This window comes from Pinus tabuliformis, chromosome X (assembly GCF_031772625.1).
Source record: "Pinus tabuliformis cultivar Carrire ecotype Pingquan chromosome X, CPIR1, whole genome shotgun sequence".
Taxonomy (NCBI): Eukaryota; Viridiplantae; Streptophyta; class Pinopsida; order Pinales; family Pinaceae; genus Pinus; species Pinus tabuliformis.
In genome coordinates, this window is record NC_142308.1 from 1,116,763,737 (window position 1) to 1,116,787,639 (window position 23,903).

A 23,903-nucleotide genomic window follows, 5' to 3' on the forward strand; every position below is an offset into this window, starting at 1 on the left:
GACAAGTCACATTGTGCATGGAGAATTTTTAAATATCATAGACGATTCACATTGCCCATGGAAAATTTTTCAGTGTGAGAGACCAGACCAATCACATTGTGATGGACAATTTGCCCATCAAATTCCATCAGGTAAATGGAAGCCCTGTGGAGAACAACTACCAGACGGATTTCAAAAAACCACCTGTTTTGGACGACGGATTTCGCAGCGTCTTCCCAGAGATGACGCTTTTTGCGTATCTATTATTATAATGTACTTCCACCTGCACCGGAAGCCCTTGTTCCCTGCGATAATCTAAATCCGTCGTTTGAAGGAAAATTGTGTGTAAAAAAACATGGGAGAGTATTTCGGAGCTCTCTTTGGGATATGGGTATTGGCTGGCAGTTTCTACACTTGTGAAACTATGGCCCTGGGATGGGATGATCCATCAACTTACAAGTCCACTTACAGTCGTTTTAATGAGATAAAGGAGGAGTGTGACCCTTTTTTAGCAGAGGCTTCGGTGCTGCATCCAGATAAGAACCGAAGGTACATGATTGAGAAGGTGCTACATCGATATATATTTTTGGTTGTATTTTGGAATATCTATGTGAGAGAGAGCGAGAGCTTTTAGGTAACCAGTTTACACCTTTGACGAGGAAAGGAGCGGGTCGAGTTCAGGGAAACTTAATTGAAATTACGGGGTTTAGAGATGCGATTGATTGAACAGAAACCATGCCATTCCATTTCCCTTTAGCCAGATTCTAGTTTCTGTTTACTGTGATTTCATGCGCTGAATCGTATATAGCCGCATCTTCCATGATAGTGAATAGAAATCTGAATTACTCTTCGTCTTCTGACACTTCATTCTGGTTTCTTGGTAACCAGAACTCTAGTCGCCCATTGTTCATTACTAAGCAGATTGTCTCATGTTTTGAGATTCAGTTATCTCAGTTTGATCTTCCTAGGGTTTTAGCAACTGGTCATCAACTGTAGCTTATAACGAAGCGTGAAGGAATATTATCATCGGGAAAATGCAAAAAAAACAAACAAGAGTTTGGTCTTTTCAAAATAAAATTATGATCTTTTTTATTCTTTTAAAAACACAGTCGATCATGAAATATTGAATCAGAGATATCTTGATATAGTTGCATTATCATTCAACAGCCAATTATGAAATATTCAATCAATGATGTACTGATACAGTTGTTTTGTCTAATGGTACACTGTCATTGACGTTTGAATTCTTAAAATGTATCTGATACAACAAATACAATATTGCATTAATATGCATTAATCAAACATATCTGTAGGATCTAGGAGCATAGCATTTTTGGTTTTTAATGTCAATATTCTAAAAAAATTCTCTTCTGGAATCTCTAAAAACAAAATCTCAATTCAACTTTAATTACTGTTTTGTTACTCTATTATGTTTTTGAAACCATATCTGGGCTCTAATACTATATAATAAATTCTTATTTCACAATATGAACACAAGCTATTATTATTGTCAATCACAACTAATAAGAATCATAATATATATGCTTATACGAACTCAATTTATTATTATTTCAATCACAATTAATAAGAATTATAATAACATTGTGTTATTAATCAAATAATTTAATTTTCATATAACTATAAATTAATTGAGCTTAAAGACACTCTCTAATCCAGTATAGAGTAAATGTGCTATAATATACACAAAATAGAACATATAAATAATAATTATAAATTAACATCTATTTTAGCATATAAATTAACTATATTTAAATGTAACTAATAAACACATAAAATTTTAATATTTACAATATAAAAAAATTCTTAACAATGAATATTCACCCATATTTTATCATGGATATTATTAACATCTTTCTTGTAATGCTATGGGCCAATACCATACCATGGTTTATCAATACCATAACTCATTTCTTCAAATAATTTTTTTTATAAATATTTTATTTTTTAAATTAAAACATAATACTTACAATAAACATATCATGGATATTAATAACTTGTAAATTGACTTTGTTACAATACCATGACTTATCAATACCACAAAAATCATAACTCATTTCAAAATCAAAATATTTTATAAAATTTTATTTTATTTTATTTTATAACATTTTTAAAAATTAAATATAAAAACCAAAAATCCACGAGGTCTTGGATAGACGAGAATGGGGTGTTCTGTGAAATAACTGGTTCATATATTGGACATGATGAATATGTAGTCCCACCAAGGTTACAAAAAAATATAAAAACCAAAATATATAGGGGAAATGTTATAGTGGTGTAAATGTTTGTAAACATTTACATGTGGGCTCAATTAGAAAAGAAGAAGAAGAAGTTAAAAGTAATTTTCTAGAGAGGCGCTCTCTATCTCAGTATGTAGAGTTGTTGTAATGTCCCATAAATATTTTGACTTGGTCAAAATAAAATAAAATTAAAATTGAAATAAAGTAAAACAAATACTTAATAATGATAATAATCAATAAACATTTTGACTTAATCAAATTATAGAAAACTAAAACTAAAAATAAAAATAAAAATTAATAATTATAATATAATTAATTATAATTAATAATAAAACCAACATAAATACATCTTAATTATGGATCTACCAAGCTTAGAGAAAAATCAAATCTCTTAAAATGTGAACTTCTTTTAGTGTGAAGACAGATTTGATCTCTGTCAACTTTTGATAAATTCAAAATTAAAATGAAATATATTTAAAACATTTTAAAATAATATTTACTTTATACAATCAATTTCATCAAAATTATTTAAAAATATCTCAAACACTAAAAAACATTCTAAAATTAATATATATATATATATATATATATATATATATATATATATATATATAACTTTAAAACTCTTAAGTAAATACCAAACTTGTGATGACACATTGACCACATCTTTACCTTTAATTTATTGATTGCATTCTTTTTGAACTTAGTCTTCACATCTATTGTGACTCTCCATCCAAAGACGTGTTGAGGAAAAAGTAACTTTTACCATATCCTTTACAAGGCATATTCATAGTAAACTTGGTTTTCATCTGATAGATAAATTGTTGTTGAATTGAGGCTTCTATGATCCATATCAAATAGGAAAAAGTAACTTTTACCATATCCTTTACAACGCATATTCATAGTAAACTTGGTCTCCATCTCATAGATAAATTGTTGTTGAATTGAGGCTTCTGTGATCCATACCAAATATAAGGTCTCCATCTGATAGATAAATTGTTGTTGAATTGAGGATTCTGTGATCCATATCAAATATAAGAGAGTTTCTTCGGCATAAATCACAAGAAATTTTATTTGTCGACGCTTTTCAAACCAACAAGTATGGTTCATTGTCAGGACAAGTTGAATGAGCAGATCAGGCTTAGTATGATTAAATAGATAGAGCAGAAACTCCAACGACTCTATTCCAAGACCAGACTCTATTCCAAGGCTTAGTATGATTAAATAGATAGAGCAGAAACTCCAACGACTGTATTCCAAGACCAGATAACGACTATATTGACAACGGCTAGATTTGACTGGATTAGGGGAATAACCAATATTTAATTACAAAATTGATTTAAGTTCGTTAAAATCTTAAAAGCTAATGGACCCTTTTTAACCACTTATATATATTAAAATAAATTATAACCTAAATTAATTTACATTAATAATTAGTTATCAAAGATTTTGTATCTAAAAAGTAAGAGTAATTAATAGTTAAATATAAACATTATTAAATATATAAAAATACATAAATATCAGGATATATATAAGTCAAAGGGGCTATTCTATATACCAATAAATAATAAATTAATTATAAATTAAATTAATTTTTAATAATAGTTATAAATAAAATTTAACAAATATGAAATTAATCAAGTAATAGAGTAAATTTAATTATGATAAAAAATAATAAGAATAAAAAAATATAAAAATAATAATAATAAATAAATAAATAAACAAATAAATAGAAAGTCAACCAAGTTATTTAAATAATGGAGTAGTTAGTTATAAAAGTTATAAAAATTGGGGTAATACCTAAATAGCAAGTTGTAATATTATTTACATTTATAATATTACTAATAAAATAATAATAAATTAATTTTAATTCAAAGGTTAGTTCAATATATAAAAACTAGAGTAATTAAAGGGTTAAATAAATAAAATAAATAAAAATAAAAATAAAAAAATAAATATTTAAAATTAAAGGTCAAAAAATCAAATTAATTTCAAGCTTATTTTCTCTAAGTTAGGAAAAAAAAAAGAGAAAAGAAAAGAAAAGAAAAAGACTACTACAAACCTTTAGACTAAAAGAACCTCAAGGAAGGAAGGCCCCAAGAAACAAGAAAATCAGGGGAAAAAATCTTAAAAGACCACAGGAAAAAACCAAACAAAGGGAAGGGAAGGCAGGAAGACCACGACTAGGAGGAGAGGGCTGCAACCTAGCAGCTACTAATCTTCCAACCATCCTCCCTATAGAGATTGTTTGGACTTTTTTCAATCTCAAGGGCTTCCCTAAATTTCCGATGATGGAAATGGGAAACTCGTGTGCTCACTAATCCTTTGATTAATGGAACGACCAGTATCACCAATATAGGGAGTCCCACATGAACAAGGAATAATATAAACCCCTTTCATGTCCTTGGGTTGACAGGATCCTTCACAGATCTGAAGAAACTCTATTATATTAAATAAATTGTTCCTTAATGTATGTATGCAAAATTCACAGTCGTCAATCATACATTTTAGTTGACCTAATTTGTTATAATTTTTATTTGAAAATTTTGATAATTTGTATTTTTTAATTTATTAAAATTGATAATATTTATATAAATTTAAAATTTAAAATTAATTAAAAATCACAATTCGTTAAGCTTAAAATTATAATTTTACATCAAATTTAAATTAGAAAAGTCAAGTCATCAACTACATAATGATTCTATATCTCACAACTCACATTATAACTCATCTGGTAAGTGTCATCAATTATTCCATATCTCATAACCCACATTATAACTCACTTTGTAAGTAATCTGCTTGCATCTACAATGATCTTTTGTAATCATTTTTTCAAAATAAAGTAGGGGATAAACATATTTTAGAAAAAGAATAAAAAAAGTTTTTTTTTTTTATAATTTATATATAATTTTTTTATAAAAGTAGTATAGATTTATTTTTAGTACATATTTAACATGAATTGATAGACATGCAAATTTTTTTAGACTGTAAAATACATAGTATTATTTTTTATTGTTTAAATTGTATTTTTGAATGTTAAAGAAATATATATAAGACTAAATAAATATTGAAATATATTTTTTTTATTATAAAATTTAAATATCTCATTTCCACATTTTTTACTTTGTATTTTTCTTTTTTTAATTATAACTAACATTATTTTTTTATTTATAACACATTTTTTATTTTTTATTTTTAAATTCTCACCTCCCCCCTATTAAATTGTAAAATAAGTATTTCAACTTAATAATAATATATTATTATATTTAAATCCTATCTTAAATTAAAAAATAAAAAAAAACTATTATGTTAAAAATTTTAAAACATATAAATTATATCTCCAAATTTCTTCTCCGACTATCTTCAAAAGGACGAACAATAGATTGTGAAGCTAAGACACCAATGTCCCAAGAACCAGAAGAGATGAAGTAGATGCAAGATAAAGGAAGTTGGAAGATCATAGAGAAAAAAAAGAAAGCTACAACACCAATCTCGCCAAGAAATACGAGGAGCCTGACAATTAAAAATTAAGAAAATTATAGGTCCGATAGACCAATTTGGTCCCGTAACCACTATCATCATCATCATCATAAACATCAATGATTTTAAATTATAATTTTCACAACTCTTTAAATTATATCTTTAAATATAAAAGTAAAATTTAATATCTTAAAAGACACTCCTAAAACATAATTTCAATTTTCACGCTACTGGAAAAATAGACCAAACAATCCACCTTTTTATCCACGTATTCTCAAATTATCCACCTTTTTTTTTTAACCACATGGTGAATTGATAACTGCTAGACCTAATCTAATGGAGACCCATGATCAAATCTCATGCTAGACCTAATCTAAGGGAGACCCATGATCAAATCTCATAGCTGCCACTCAAATAATCCATCTTTTTATCCACTTATTCCCAAATTCTCATAAGACGTGGCCCTGCCCCTGGACCGCTACGGAGATGAGCCCGTCGTAACAGGTAACCGTGCTATCATTACGGAGCTTGTTCGTTGACAATATGGTTCTCCAGCAGCCGGAGAACAATTTGTAATGGGGTATTATAATTTTTGATTTTTTTTCTTAATTTTGATTAAAATATGGTAGAGTTTTTAAAAATGTTGTTTAATTTGTAAAATTTGAGTGTTCTATGTATTTTTTTAGGGACGAATTCATTTATACATTCAAAAATGTATTTTAAACAACAAAAAATCACATTCTTGTTTGAAATTGTTTTGCTGGATAACCGTGGAAAAGTCTATTTTGTCTATAAGTTAGACAGAATACACACCAAACCGCAACAATTTCCAAACCCCAACAATTTCGCAAAAAAATAGTGAAAATTCTGGCAAGATTTTGATTAAGATTAATTAAAAATTTAGGAAATTTAGATTAAAGTTTTAGAATTTTGGAATCCAAGATTTTTTATCAATGCTAAATCTATTTCCACCATTAAAAATAATTTAAACACTCTTATAATTAAAATTAAAAAAAAAAAAATAAATTCAAACAAAAATAAATTTATGAACAAAATTGTAACCTGGATAAACCACCCGTATTCAATTAACGAACATAGACCAGTCCATCACGTTATCACTTAAAAATTTCAAATTTGATTTAAACCGTTTTTCCAATTCTAATTCCGGTTTCAATTATATTTTATTACAAAATGGTGATGGGCATGGAAATTTTTGACTATCACACATAAATCACATTGTGCATGGATTTTGATTTTTATTTTTTTTAATTATCGTTGACAAATCACATTGTGCATGGGAGATTTTTGACTATGGCAGACAAGTCATATTGTGCATAGAATTTGTTTTCACTATCGCACACAAGTCACATTGTACATGGAATTTTTTTGAATATCACAAACGAATCATATTGTGCATAGAATTTTTTTGACTATCACAGACAAATCACAATGTGATGGAAAATTTGCCCATCAAAGTCCATCAGGTACGTCCCTGGATTGAAAGACACTTTCACGTTAATGGAAGGCGGCCTGTGGAGAACAACACCTGTTTTGGAGACGGATTTCAAAAACCACCTGTTTTGGAGATGGATTTTAAAACACCACCTGTTTTGGACGATGGGTTTCGCAGCGTCTTCCAGAGAGACGATTTTCGCGTATATATTATTATAATGTAGTTCCACTTGCATCGGAAGCCCTTGTTCCCTGCGATAAACTGAATCCGTTTGAAGAAAATTGTGTAAAAAAACATGGGAGCTTATTTCGGAGGTCTCTTTGGGATATGGGTATTGGCTGCTAGTTTCTACACTTCTGAAACTATGGCCCTGGATCCGGATGGGATTATCCATATTCAACTTACAAGTTCACTTACAGTCGTTTTAATGAGATAAAGGAGGAGTGTGGCCCTGTTTTAGCAGAGGTTTCGGTGCTGCATCCAGATAAGAACCGAATGTATATGATTGAGAAGGAGCTCTTTTTCGTAAATGTGGATTGGAAGAAACACAAGGGCTCTGCTCCTCTTTTGCCATTCACCACAAGTGACTCCAGTGAGCCGATACCATTTATGAGAAGGAACTCCAATTACATCGTCCCCGAAAAGCCTTTGCCTATCCATCATTTAGATTAGAGGTGTGGGTCTAAAAAAGGTGGGTGGTTGGCTAACTAGTGGAGGTGTGGGTCTAAAGTGGGTGGTTGGCTAACTAGTGAAAGTGAGTGGGATTTTTTAGTTGGCCATATCCATAAAATGGTGCAGATCATTGTGATTGGTTAAATAAATCAGAATTATAGTCCCCCACTCTGTTACCAAATAGAATTTAGGTGCAATTGCGCCATCCGACGAAGCTTTCTCTGACTACCACGGAGATTCGAGGAACACTATAAAAGCCTCAATCAACGCTCTAATTCAAGCTATTTTGATGAAATTGACATCTCTTCCCAATTCGCTGCTGATTCCAATTATGAATTTGACTCTGACAGCCTGGCCGCAAAGGCTTGTGCTCCTCACCAAAATCCAAACGGTTTCCAGTCAAAAGGTATTAAAGTATACTGAGCGAAGCAATTTTGTTAAGCTATAAAGCAACTGATGGTTGGTCAAATTCTAGACGTGGTTCCCTCTTGGCAGTGCAACGACACAGATTGCCTATTGTAGCAAGTTGGGTCCATTCGTTATAGATACTAATGGCAGTTTGGATGACACAAAGCTTTGTATGCAGGATTTGATGTGTACAGACCTATCTAATTCAGGTATTGCAAATGTTAGTGCGATTTTTCGAGCCGTGCCTCGTTCACAGAAACAGTATTTGGCGAGCAAAAGATCAGACCTTGATGGCTTAACATTGCCTACCGACGGAAAATGGAACTTATCTTCTGGTCAACTGTGTATGGTGGGATGCCTTGGATCCATCAAGAATAACAATGCCTATAATTCACGAATCTGTATTTACATCCCCCTTTCACTTTCACTCAAACGAAGAAGCGTAATTGTTGGCAATATTTTCAGCATTGAGAATGGTACAAATTCCTTCTATCCTCTCTCATTTGAGCTGATACATCCTCGACGTGCCACAGGATGTGTTAAACAATATGTCATACTAATACAACAAGACCAAATTGGCACAAATGGAGACGGATGATGCTGGTGGCTTTGGCAAATCATTGTTGAAGTATCCCCAGAAAGATTTGGGCAAGACAAGACAAAGTTTCTCTGTTCTAAGCAAGGATCTCTCAGTGAATTCACGGGGCGCGTTTGACCTGTTTTCCAGAGGGAATTTTGTCAAGATCTTCATAAGTTTGGATGTTATAACCATCGAGGAATTTGTGGGAGTTGGTTGGGACCAAGCCTCAGACACTTATTTCATATCCGAGAACGTTCGGGAACCGCCTCATTCAAAAGGACCAGAGGAGGAGAAGTCCTTCAAAGTTGATGCGCAACTGAAACTAGAAGGCAAGATTTCAAATCTTTTTTTCTTGAGGGTCTCTATGATCCAAGAGTGGGTATAATGTACCTTACAGGATGCAGAGATATTCGATCTCCATGGAAATTTCTGCATGAAACAGGGGATCTGCAGGATGGATTTGATTTCCTCGTTGAAGTGAAAGTGGAATATCCACCTACAAATGGCAGGTGGCTCAGAAATCCAACCGTCAAGATGAAAAGCCAACGACCTGATGACGACCCACATTTTTTCAAGCAGATCAAAATCAAGACTCTTCCCATTCTATATTGGAGGCAGAGTGAAGACATTATCTCTCGCAAAACTGTCGAAGGGGTGTTGAGTATATTGACAGCATCACTGATGATTGGGTGCATTCTCAGCCAATTATTGTACAGTCAACAGAATACAGAAGTCGCTCCATACATCTCTCTTGTCATGCTGGGACTTCAAGCCATCGGATATAGTATTCCTCTCATAACAGGTGCAGATGCCCTGTTTCAAAGTATGAAATCTCAACCCCAGGACAATTTTATTATCTATTCGGTTCAGAGCCGAGGGTCTGACAAGATTGAGTTCATGGTTAAACTGCTACTGTTGATTGCATGTCTATTCACACTTAGACTGTTCCAAAAGGTTTGGAAATCTCGTATTCACTTGCTGACAAGGAGTCCTTTAGAGCCATGGAGAGTCCCAAGTGATAAACGAGTGCTTGCTATTTCCTTTGCTATACATGCTATGGGTTTTTTAATTGTGCTGATTGTTCATAATATGAAGACCAGTAGCCGCCCAATTCAGTCCTCAGCGTATCTGGACGCAGAACGCCATGGGCACAACCAACTTGACTGGGAGACTGAGCTTCAGGAGTATGTGGGTCTGGTACAGGATTTCTTCCTGCTTCCTCAAATTGTGGGTAATACTCTTTGGCATTTTGAACGAAAACCACTTAGGAAAATTTATTACATTGGTATCACTGTTTTGCGGCTCCTTCCTCACATCTATGATTACTTCAGACCTCCAGTTTTCAATCCTTACTTTGCAGATGGATTTGAATTTGCAAGTCCACTTTTCAAATCTTCTTTTGCAGATCCTAGCTCAGATTTCTATTCTAGATTTGGAGACATTGTTATTCCAGTGACTGCTATGGTGCTTGCAATTATGATTTCATCCAGCAAAGATGGAATAAGCATGCGCTGAGTCAGGCATTGCGATTAATATCAACTAAGATAACAGTCCCTGGATCAAGGATGTATGAGATGCTGCCATCAAATACATCTGAAGATGAACTTGTTTCTGGTAGCACAGAGAGAAGCCAAGTGCATTCTACAGCCAAGGATGAGTGAGGAATATCACCCTATGTAAGGTTGTTTATAAATAAATGAACTTTAAATCCATAATGTAATAAAATAACATACATTATATATATAATCAGTTTATACAAATAATAAGAGACTCCAATCTTTTGGTAGACTGGGTAAATGGAAATTCCAGAGTGAAAGCTTTAGTTCTTGTTTCATTATTAAATAGAAAAGAGAGGTAAGAACCCAATTATTCTCTGATTTTTTCCAGTATGTATTCAGGGAACCTAACTGCAAGGTTGGCCAGCTATCAAAAGAAGCACTAAGGATATAGGAAAGTATGATATAAGTGTTTGTAGTAGATGAATATAATCATTGTATCCTCTCTCTTGATGTATTTATGATAATGTTAATAGAACAAATATTTAGTAAACCAATGTTGTTTTTAGCCTTTTTCCTTTTATCAAGTTTTGTATGAAGAAGTATGAAGAAAATCTGACTATAAAGACTGATGAGATAAAAGGAAAAAGCAGTGAAGCAGTTCTGTGATTTAAATCTAGTTTTGTATGAAGTGTGAAGAGACTTAAAGTCCTACTATAAAGTCTGATGAAATAAAAGAAAAACCAGTGAAACAGTTTCTGTATTTCTGCTTAAACAACAAGCGTTCATTAATTGCTAATTGCTTGAGTGTGTTGGATATATATATATTTTTTGGAATTTATATCTTTCACACCTTTGACCAGGAAAGAAGCGGGATGAATTCAAAGACACTTTATATCCCCGCTTTCTCCTGAAGTTACGGGGCTTAGATAGAGCTCGTGGCCGTAGTCTATTTTTTAGGTTTTTGGAGGGTTTTCTAACAATTTTTTGAATTGTGAACTTTTCGCAATCTAAACGTTCAAAAAAATTCACTTAAATATCTAATTTGACAAAAATAAAAATCTCAAAAAATATAATAAATACACAACGCCGAGTTGGCCCCCCATTACCGTTTGGAAGCGTTTCTTGAAGGGCTCCTCAACTGTCAAGTCAGGATTCCGAAACTTTGCTACGAACGATGGGTGATAGATTTTGAAATGAGTGGGATTAGGCACTACCATAGAGTGGGTGTTGTTTCCTGCACTAAAAATCCATGTATCATAGACGACATTATCCATCATTAAGAAATAACGTATTTTGTAACATGAAGATCGTATTCATGGTTATTTTAATTAAATGATATTAAAGGTTATATTAATATATTTGAGTTTTGAAAATTTAATTTTAAGTTTTTAGAAGGTGGTTAAATTTAATTGTTGAATTTAGGTTTTTGTGATTCATATCAAGTTTTTGAGACATGTGTTTGGTGATAATCACGTTAAATTTCATTTATCAACGTGTTTTGAACCAACCAGTGTGGTTCATCGTTAAATTTAATTAGTGAATGACTAGTTTTGTTAATGTGTAATTAGTTTTATATAATGGATTGATGTTGTGTTTCATTTTCCAAATGTTTTTTTATCTTTTTTTTACAATTATATTTATATGACAAAAATCTCAAAAGACTATGTCCAACATTATTTTTTTAAGTAGAAAGGGTGTTTGGAAGCCCAAACATCATTCTAAATTTTTCAAACCTTTATCTTTCAAGTGCTTTGGTAAAGATGTCTGCAATTTGCTCATTAGTGGAACATTGTCTTAAATGATTTGTCTTGGCCTCTATATAATATCAAATCAAATAATACTTTGTTCTGATGTGTTTGGTTCAATCATGGAATCTGGGATTCTTGGTGAACTTGATCACATAATTATTGTCAACTAGAAGATGAGTAGAATGCACTTGTTACTGCTACAAATTTTCAAGTATTTTCTTGAGCCACACAGTCTCCTTTGTTGATTATGTAACTGCCACATATTTTGTCTCTATCGCAGAATCTTTGTTCATTTACGTGACCTCCAAGTAACAGTGGTTAATCCAAGACTCATGAGATAACTTTAAGTCGACATTTCATTTTATTTGTGTCAAAGTTTAAAATAGAATATCCAATCAAACTGAAGTCATCTACCCTTGAATATTTGAGTCTAAAGTCTCAAGTAAGTACTTCACAACACTTTTTGCAGCAAATCAATGTCCTTCACAAGGGTTTTGCATAAATCTAGAAAGAATACCAACAATAAATGAAATATTTGGTCTTATAGTAGGGAAGGTAGACAAGACATCCCACAAGATGTTTATATTTGGTTGCATCCTCAAACTCATTCTGTTCTTTTTATATGAGCTTCAAGTTGTATTCCATCAAAGTAGATAGAGGGTCGTATGTAACCATGTCAAACATGTTCAACAATTCCCCAATGTACTTCTTTTGGATGATGAAAATATGGTTTGGGTGTTTATTCAATTCAATGCCTAAGTAGTCGCGAAGGTGTCCCAAATCTGTCATCTCAAATCCCTTCTTCAATTGTTTCTTTATATATTCAATATAGTTTTCATTATTCTTTATTATCAATGGATCATCTACATATACCACAATATATGTACAACAAATTTTCCAATTTCTTGATAAATAATGTTGCATCATCAAGATGGAAGTGTTTCAAATTTAATTTCAAAAGATGCTCAATTAACTTTTATACCAAACAAGCAGTGCTTGTTTTAGGCCATATAAGGATTTGATGATTTTATATACTTTCTGTTATTTTCCCTTCACAATAAAACCTTTTGATTAAGGCATGAAGACATTCTCTTTCAAGTCTCCATTCAAGAAAGCAATCTTCATATCCATTTGATGAACTTTCCATCCATTCTGAGATGGTAAGGCAATAGAGTCTGAATGGTGGCCCATTTTGTATTGGGGGCATAAGTCTCTTCATAATTAACACCTTCTTTCTATGCAAATCCTTTTGTCATGATCCTTGCTTTGTCCTTATCAAGTGAGCCATATGATTTGTACTTGTTCTTATATGCTCACTTGTAGACAATTGGGCTGGTTCAGAGAGAAGGGTCCACTGAATTCCATGTTCCATTCTAGATGAGAACATCATAATCCTTTTGCATTGCTACTTTCCATTCATCATGAGAAGTAGCTTCTTTAAAGAAAGTTGGTTTAAAGTGTTGGGAAAAATATGTGGGTGGGGTAGTATTTTAAACTTAACTAAAACCTTTTATTTTCTTATCCATATTTATGTACCCGACTATAATGAAGTAAACCCGCATATGTACGCGAATGTTATACAAACAACTAGTGTATATCGAGTTAACTAACTTTTCAGTTAATTCATCATCTGTTTAACTTGAACCAGTGTATCAGTACTTCATTAGGAATTAATTAAATAGTAACCATGTGCAGTAAGAACACAACAAACCATCAAACATAAGCATCACATCAACACACATGAACACCATGATTTTTAGGTGGAAACCCAATGTGTGAAAAAACCACCGTTGTTGTCATCTTTGTCTTCATCTTATTATAATGAAAAAATTCTTACAATCTTGTACTAGCGCAGTCGCATACCAGCATGCAGGCACCCACTTGCAAAAGGATACAACCTTCTCTCGTTCTCCAACACCTATTGGAAGAGAGCTCCAATCCCTTGATTGCATTTACTCGCACCCACCGGCAGGGAGCTCCAACCTTGTGATCTGATTTACCAGTTACCACTAGAAGGAAGCTTCGACTCCCTTACTGAAGGCTCCAACCCTCAGCACTTTCGTGGACCATGTTTCATAAATTTTCACATTGGATCCACCTGGTACAAAACATCACAAATTGTAGGCCAATTTTCATCAAATTTTCAGACTGGACCCACTACCATCATTTAAGTCCAATACCAAATATCAAAATTGAAGCTTGAACATTGCAACAAATCACTCAGTCATTGAACCAACTGAATCAACCAATCATTGAACCAACTGAGACCCAAATCAATCAACTTATTCTTAAACACTCAAAGAAATTAGATCACTGTAAATCAATTTACTAGAATACCAATCCACATACTGGTCATCACAGAAACTAGATTTTGACACTACAAACCCTGATCAACCATATATCAACATATATATGCTATTGTTCCTAAGCATATCCGTGTATATACACACTTTCCATGAAGAGTACATGCGTACATATCTTAATATACTAAAAACTAAATCTGCATCTTTGTACCACCGAATCAATCACTCAATCACATTCTGAAACCATCACATATTACTGAGCCAAATCCATAACCAGATGCTGAATTAATTCACTGAAATATTCATTGAATTTTAATCAACTAATGCAACCAGTCCAAATAGATCAAACTAAACCATATCAGATCAGAAACTTCAATGCACAACCACTTATCAATATACCAAGCCATACATTGTTACCAATCACTGAAACCAATTGTTGCTCCTACAAACCCTAATTAATAAAATGTCAGAATATATATGCAACTTCCTTTAAGAATACCTGTGTACAGATCTTAAAACATTGAACCCTGAAACTGAACCACTGTCACTCTAAAATAAACTTTGAGTCACACACAGAACCATTGAATCATTCTGAAATAATCACAGAACCATCACTGATCTTCAATCACATACAACTAGTAGCATCATAACTCTTCAACATAGAAAAGCTTAATCAATTCATCTTCAAACATCATTATTAAGACCAGATCATCAAGACTTCATTGATAGACAAGAAAAACACAACAAGACTGATTAGACTGATCAGACATCTTATTTAGCAAAACCCTAGCTTATATACGCGCTTTCCATAAAATAATTCCGCGTATGTACGCGTATTTCAAGAGGAATACCAGTGTACAGATCTATCTATACTACAGAATCAATACACGACTACCCATAATTAAACCTGCATATGTACGCAGCTTTCAGGTTATCAAACCCGCATATAGATCTGCAACTATTGACTTATAGCTTCACTGCACATCAGACCTTTAGAACCATAACAAAAAAAATTTCAGACATAAACATTACAGATCAAATCAATCCATTATCAATATTGTCATTTCAGATCTACTGGATCTGATCCATAATCAAATTACTAGGTGCATACTTAGTTTGAGATCAAACTATTCATTAATAGCCCATTACATGCACACTTGCTTCAAATCTAACTATTCATGAAATATTCATTACTTGCACACACAAAGTACTTTGATCTTCATCTCCTTATATAGCTTAGCCCTTAGCCAATAACACAGGTCAAAACCATACTATTGTCGATGATATTCTTGGACAGTATCAAATATCCATTGTTGGACTCAATACCATAGGTCAAAACCATGGTAAAGACCCTTGGTATTTTGATCTGTTGGATAAAAAATATGCTCAAAAATGAAAGTTGTCCGAATGGCTTGAAAATGGAATGACTGCATAGACCTCGTCATCCTGAATCCAACACAACTTGTTTCACAGAAACCAGATGTCGTATGCTCCCGGAAACGAGTTCTGATCAATTTCCCAAACAGGCAAATTTTGGCAAAAGTTGTGCAGGCTGCCCAATCTAACAGTCTGTACAGTTGACTGGGCCTACTGAATGTGCAAGTTTGACTGGGCTTCAGGAGCCAATTACATCACGACATGTGGTAGGTTATTAGTGGCGCTGATTGGGTTGAATGTGATTGTTTAGTGGTGTGAAACGTGGACCAACCGGAGGCTGCCACGTGGCCCAGCCAAAGGCTCCCACGTGGCACCTCAGTGGCCACTAAAATTTTGGCAGGGAAAAACTTCACCTCCACCAGGTTCGAACACAGAACCTCTCTCCAAATAAACAATGCCATTACCGTTGTGCTATACGTGGTCCTTGTTTAAAGGACCCACAAATATTGTATGTAAACTTTATATGGAAGAGGTATGGTAAAAGGCCCAAGGGCTAGCCCCAGCCCTAGTCACCGCGCCCACATGGACAAGGGGTGGGACCAGGGGCTAGAGCTTAACTTCGGCCCCCACAACTTTAAAACATTCCATGCGACCACAGAGCCGAGAACCAGAGGCACAACTGGAGTGGGCTAGACCCTAAGCGTCAACCCCTAGTCACATGGGGGTCATGTGACCACCGTCGCGCACATAGGGGACATTAGGAAAATTAATGATCCCACAATTTGAGTTGGCGGTTCACCAATTTTTTGCCCAATTAGCTGAAAAAGGGGTGGATTTGTAGAACGGTTAGCTGAACTTGGCGAATTTGTAGGTCGACTAGCAGCAAAACTTGGGAAGCTCATAACTTTCTCCCGTTTTGGTCTTTTTGGGAGTAGAAAGAGGCTAGACAGGGGTTTTTTTATAGCTCTGAAGCTATTGGAATAGGTTTTGAATCCATTTGAGCACTGTAACTTATTGTAATCATCATTTTTTAGCATAATGAAAGAGGGCCAAGCATTGGAAGCTGGACCAGGAGACGTAGCCCAGGAGGCGTGAACTCCTTCATCACTTATTGTTTTGTGTTTACTGTTATGGTGGTATTTTATGCATTATTCTTCAAATTCTGAAGTTTAATTCATGTTTTATGTGTTTATGAATTTAACATAAGAGCCTCAAAACTCAAATTTAATCACTTTCAATTTACATAAACCTCAAGCAGTTTCATATACAGATCATATTTAGAATACCATGGTGCGGAAATTGTATGCACCTTTTCTTCTCCATACTTGCGTATGTACGCGACTTTACTTCACAGAACCCACATATACTTCTTCAAACTTTATCTTTATCATTCCTTTTTCTTTGAACTGATATGCCTTCGACTAAACTCTTTGTCACAAGTAGACACATCATGTTGACATCTTCATCAAGTAGGTTGCCTTCAAAAGACAACTCATCAAGTAGGTTGTCATCAAGGACAACACATTAGTCATAATTACAACATAAAGTTAGTAGATAAATTCAATTTTCAATCATGTGAAACATCCATATCATCTAAATCAATTGAATTCACTAAAACCTTTTCTTTTCTTATCCAGATTTATGTACGCGACTATAATGAAGTAAACCCACGTATGTACGTGATTTTTATACAAACAACTAGTGTATATCTAGTTAACTAACTTTTCAGTTAATTCATCATCTGTTCAACTTGAACCAGTGTATCAGTACTTCATTAGGAATTAATTAAATAGTAACCATGTGCAGTAAGAACAAAACAAAGCATCGAACATAAGAATCACATCAACACACATGAACACCATGATTTTTAGGTGGAAACCCAATGTGGGAAAAACCACCGTTGTTGTCGTCTTTGTCTTCATCTTATTATAATGAAAAAATTGTTACAATCTTGTACTAGCGCAGAAACATACCAGCATGCAGGCACCCACTTGTAGAACGATACAACCTTCTCTTGTTCTCCAACACCTACTGGAAGGGAGCTCCAACCCCCTGATTGCATTTACTAGCACCCACCGGAAGGGAGCTCCGACCCCCTGATATGATTTACCAGTTACCACTAGAAGGAAGCTTTGACTCCCTTACTGAAGGCTCCAACCCTCATCACTTTCGTGGACCACGTTTCATAAATTTTCACATTGGATCCACCTGATACAAAACATCACAACTTGTAGGCCACTTTCCATCAAATTTTCAAACTGGACCCACTACCATCATTTAATTCCAATACCAAATATCAAAACTGAAGCTTGAACATTGCAACAAATCACTCAATCATTGAATCAACTAAATTAACCAATCATTGAACCAACTGAGACCCAAATCAATCAACATATTCTTAAACACTCAAAGAAATTAGATCATTGTAAATCAATTTACTAGAATACCAATCCACATACTGTTCATCACAGAAACTAGATTATGACACTACAAATCCTGATCAACCATATATCAACATGTATATGCTATTGTTCCTAAGCATATCCGTGTATATACGCATTTTCCATGAAGAGTACTTGCGTACATATCTTAATATACTGAAAACATAATCTGCATCTTTGTACCACCAAATCAATCACTCAATCACATTCTGAAACCATCACATATTACTGAGCCAAATACATAACCAGATGCTGAATTAATTCACTGAATTTTAATAAACTAATGTAACTAGTCCAACTAGATCAAACTAAACTAGATCAAATAAGAAACTTCAATGCACAACCACTTATCAATATACCAAGCCATACATTATTACCCATCACTGAAACCAATTGTTGCTCCTGCAAACCTTGATAAATAAAATGTTAGAATATATACGCTACTTTACTTTAGAAAACCTACGTGTATACGCGACTTCCTTTAAGCATACCTGCGTACAGATCTCAAAACATTGAACCCTGAAACTGAACCACTGTCACTCTAAAATAAAATTTGAGTTACACACAGAACCATTGAATCATTTTGAAATAATCACAGAACCATCACTGATCTTCAATCACATACAAATAGTAGCATCATCACTCTTCAACATAGAAAACCTCAATCAATTCATCTTCAAACATCATTATTAAGACCAGATCATCAAGTAAGACTTCATTGATAGACAACAGAAACACAACAAGACTGATTACACTGATCAGACATCTTATTCAACAAAACCCTAGCTTATATACGTGCTTTCCATAAAATACTTACGCGTATGTATGTGCCTTTCAAGAGGCATACCCACGTACAAATCTGTCTATACTGCAGAACCAATACGCGACTACCCATAATTAAACCCGCATATGTACGCAACTTTCAGGTTATCAAACCCATGTATATATCTGCAACTATTGACTTATAGCTTCACTGCACATCAGACCTTTAGAAGAAACCCATCTCTTGGCATACATAACAAAAAAGCGTCAGACATAAACATTACAGATCAAATCAATCCATTATCAATATAGTCATTTCAGATCTATTAGATCTGATCCATAATCAAATTCCCAGGTGCATACTTAGTTTTAGATCAAACTATTCATTAATATCCCATTACATGCACACTTGCTTCAGATCTAACTATTCATGAAATATTCATTACTTGCACACACAAAGTACTTTGATCTTCATCTCCTTATATAGCTTAGCCCTTAGCCAATACCATAGGTCAAAACCATACTAATGTCGATGATATTATTGGACGGTATCAAATATCCATTGTTGGGCTCAATACCATAGGTTAATACCATGGTAAAGACCCTTGGTATTTTCATCCGTTGGATAAAAAATATGCTCAAAAATTAAAGTTTTCGGAATGGCTTGAAAATGGAACGAATGTGTATATCTTTTCGTCCTCAATCTGGCGCAACTTGTTTCATGGAAAACGGATGTTGTATGCTCCCAAAAACGAGTTCTGATCAATTTCCCAAATAAGCAAATTTTGGCAAAAATTGTGCAAGCTGCCTAGTCAGCAGTCCGTACAGCTAACTAGGCCTATTGACTATGCAAGTTTGACTGGGCTTCATGAGCCAATGACATCACAACATGTGACAGGTTCTTAGTGGCGGTGACTTGGTTGAATGTGATTGTTTAGTGGTGTGAAACGTGGACCAACTGGAGGCTGCCACATGGCACCTCGGTGGCCACTAAAATTTTGGTAGGTTGAAATTTCACCTCTGTTGGGTTCGAACACGAAACCTCTCTCCAACTAAACAATGCCATTACCGTTGCGCTATACGTGGTCCTTGTTTAAAGGACCCACGAATATTGTATGTAAACTTTATATGGCAGAGGTATGGTAAAAGGCCCAAGGGATAGCCCTAGCCCCGGTCACCGCACCCACATGGACAAGGGGCGGGACTAGGGGCCAGAGCTTAGCCCTGGCCCCCACAACTTTAAAACATTACATGCGACCACAAAGTTGGGAACGAGGGGCGCAGCCGAAGTGGGCCAAATCCTAGGTGCCAACCCCAAGTCACTTGGGGGTCATGTGACCACCGGTGCACGCACAAGGGACATTAGGAAAATTAATGATCCCACAATTTGGGCCGACGGTTTGCCAATTTGTCGCCCAGTTAGCTGAAAAAGGGGCAGATTTGTAGGACGGTTAGCCGAACTTGGCGAATTTGTAGGTCGACTAGTAACAAAGCTTGGGAAGCTCATAACTTTCTCAATTTTTGGTCTTTTTGGGAGCAAAAAGAGGCTAGACAGGGGTTTTTGATAGCTCCGAAGTTGTTGGAATAGTTTTTGAATCCATTTGATTATTGTAACTAATTGTAATCACCATTTTTTAGCATAATGAAAGAGGGCCAAGCATTGGACGCTGGACCAGGAGACATAGCCCAGGAGGGGTGAACTCCTTCATCACTTGTTGTTTTGTGTTTACTGTTATGGTGGTATTTTCTACCTTATTCTGCAAATTCTGAAGTTTAAATTCATATTTTATGTGTTTATGAATTTAACATAAGAGCCTCAAAACTCAAATTTAATCACTTGCAATTTACATGAACCTCAAGTAGTTTCATATACAGATCATATTTAGAATACCATGGTGCAGAAATTGTATGCACCTTTTCTTCTCTATACTCACGTATGTACGCGAATTTGCTTCACAGAACCTGCGTATACTTCTTCAAACTTTATCTTTATCATTCCTTTGTCTCTGAACTGATATGCCTTTGACCAAACTCTCTGTCACAAGTAAACACATCATGTTGACATCTTCATCAAGTAGGTTTCCTTCAAAAGAAAAATCATCAAGTAGGTTTCCATCAAGGACAACACAATAGTAATAATGCCAAAATAAAGTTAGTAGATAAATTCAATTTTCAATCATGTGAAACATCCATATCATCTACATCAATTGAATTAGAATTATCTACATCACCTCCATCTTCTCTGGTGAAACCTCTAGTTCCCTTCTTTCTGATCTCATTGGTATGAAAACTTTCAAGTGTTTTGGTGACCCATTGTGGAGGACCTTTTTGAGATGGTCTAAGCTACTCCATTGATTGAGGTGGGTTGCATTAAGGTTCAACCTTCCAATCCTCTTAATTACATCACTCAAAGGGACTTCCTAATCTAAATAAGTGGTTAGAAATTTATGAGGGGGAGACAATGCTTTTGAAGGAGATTCCACAGATTGATCCAAGATAGGGAACCACCCTTCATAATATGGAATATCATTATTAAATTCATGATATGTATTTCCATGATTGAATTTATCCAAATGATCAAACTATTTCTCAATAATGTTGTCACTTTTGGAAAATTAAAAAAAAAAATCATATCTCTAAAAAGAATAAGATTCTTGTTTACCTCATAATAAAGATGACATGCCTTGGTGGTATCTTGATACCCCATGAAGATTCACTTTTGACTCCTTTCATCAAGCTTTCTTCTTTGTTCCTTAGGAATCATGGCATAAAAGGTGGAACCAAAAACTCTAAATTGCCTTATTAAAGGAATGTGTCCTTGCTACATTTCATAAGGAGTCATATTTCTGAGAGTATGAGATGGACATCTATTTTTCACATAGAGTGCACATAGAACCACATTAGCTTGAAACATCAACTTTTCATTTTTGAAAAACATCATTGAGTGAACCATATTCAAGATAGCTTTGTTCATTCTTTTAGCTACACCATTTTGTTGAGGATTATATGAGACTGTGATTTGATGTTGGATCCCATGTTGGTGAAGTGGGCATTATATGTGAGATGCTAGATGTAAGATGTTAGATGTTAGATGTGTATATGGTAGATGTGTAGGTGTGAGATGTGAGATATGAGATTTTGGATATTTTTTTTAATATTGTAATTTTGTTTTTTATTAATAAAAATACGAACAATTTTTTATATAAAAGAAAATATAATATACATATCACATTAAAATATATAACATCTAAATAGTACTTATAAATTAACATCCATTTTACCATATAAATTAAAATAATGATTCCATAACCATCTTTAATTTTAATTAATAAGTGGATAAAAAATTAATATTTACAATATAACAAGATTTTTAATCATGAATATTTACCATGGATATTATTAACTTCTAAATAGGTTTTTTTACAATACCATGGGCCAATACCTAGAAGAGAAGAAAACCATAATACCATGGTTTATCAATACCATGGGCCATGTAGTCTTTTGATTATTATGTTATGGATATAGGCTTTTAATTATTCTATTACTATACCATGGCTTATCAATACCACATGCCCAAAAACCATAACTTATTTCAAAATCAAAATATTTCACAAATACTTTATTTTAATCTAATTTTATAACATTTTTTAATTAAGTCTAAAAGAAAAAAGGTTATAATTACTTTTGAGGTATATCTAAACCCTCCATCCTCACGACTATTAAAAATATTCTCATAGAGATTAAATTGAGGTTTTAATAAATTAAAAACGAAAATACTTTTATATATACATATGTGAAATTTATATAATATAAATAATAGATAAAGAACCACGATAGATGCATCTGAACCAAGGATCTAAGCGAAGAGAGAAAACAAAGTGACTACCAATGATAGAGGAAATATAGTGCATGATTATTTTAAGTTTTTTATTATTGTATTTTTCTTTGACATGATTGATCCATAATATAGGTTTAATATTTTACAACCAATTAAGTTTTTTTTAATTTAGATACTTTCTTAAATACAATACAATGGGATCATATTTAAGAGATAGAGTGAGATGGAGGGGGATAGAGTGGGGGAGAGATACATAGAGATGGGAGAGACAAGGATAGAGAGGAAGGAATATAGACAGGAGGGGGGAGAGAGGAGGAGAGAGGGAGGGAGAGAGATGGATTTGGAGGGGGAAAGAGAGGGAGGGAAGAATAAATACATTGAGAGATAGAGGTTGAGAGAGAGGGAGTAACAATGGAGAGATGAAGATGGAATGACGGAGAGAGGAGATGAGGAAAGAGAGAGAAAATGAGAGGATAGATATAGGGAAAGAAGGGGAAGAGAGAGAAAAGGAGATATAGATATGGAGGGGGGAGAGAGGGCAGAAGAGAGAGGCAAAGAGATGGGGGAGGAAGATAAATATATATGGATAGAGAAGTGGAAGAGAGAGAGAGAGAGAGAGAGAGAGAGAGAGAGAGAGAGAGAGGAGAGAGAGAGAGAGAGAGAGAGAGAGAGAGAGAAGGGGAAGAGAGAGATGGTTGTTGGCGGTGTTACCACATTGATATTACTACATTGCTTCAAAAAGATGGTTCTTGGTGGTGTTACCTCCAGTACCATGTATAACTTATTGCCCAAAGAAACAATAACAGTGCAAGGCCTAGACTCATACACAACATGATGCTTCCACAAGTATGGTTGACCTAATAATACATCACAAACTTCAATAGGAGTAACATCACACAATACATCATCTGTGAAAGGCTTGATGCTGTAGGGAAGGTGGCACTAATGGCTTATGCAAAGATCTCATCCTTAGTGAAGCCACCCGATGGTGTACGCCTGAAGGTGTGGTATAGATGGTAGGCCCAACCGCTTCATGACAATTGCTGATATGAGGTTCTTTTGGCTCCTGCTATTGACAATGAACTACAACAGAGAACCTTTCATG

The 23,903-nt window shown here is 34.1% G+C and overlaps 1 protein-coding gene across 1 annotated transcript; it reads left to right on the forward strand.

The window, feature by feature from the left end:
- The first annotated feature begins 334 nt into the window (after window positions 1-334).
- Window positions 335-10,345, forward strand: LOC149143733 (uncharacterized). The gene is made up of 6 exons (XM_089451924.1): window positions 335-528; window positions 7,590-7,695; window positions 8,193-8,248; window positions 8,338-8,692; window positions 8,820-9,159; window positions 9,273-10,345. The coding sequence occupies exons 1-6, from the start codon at window positions 335-337 to the stop codon at window positions 10,343-10,345; spliced, it is 2,124 nt and encodes a 707-aa protein (XP_089308050.1).
- Window positions 10,346-23,903: the final 13,558 nt, after the last annotated feature.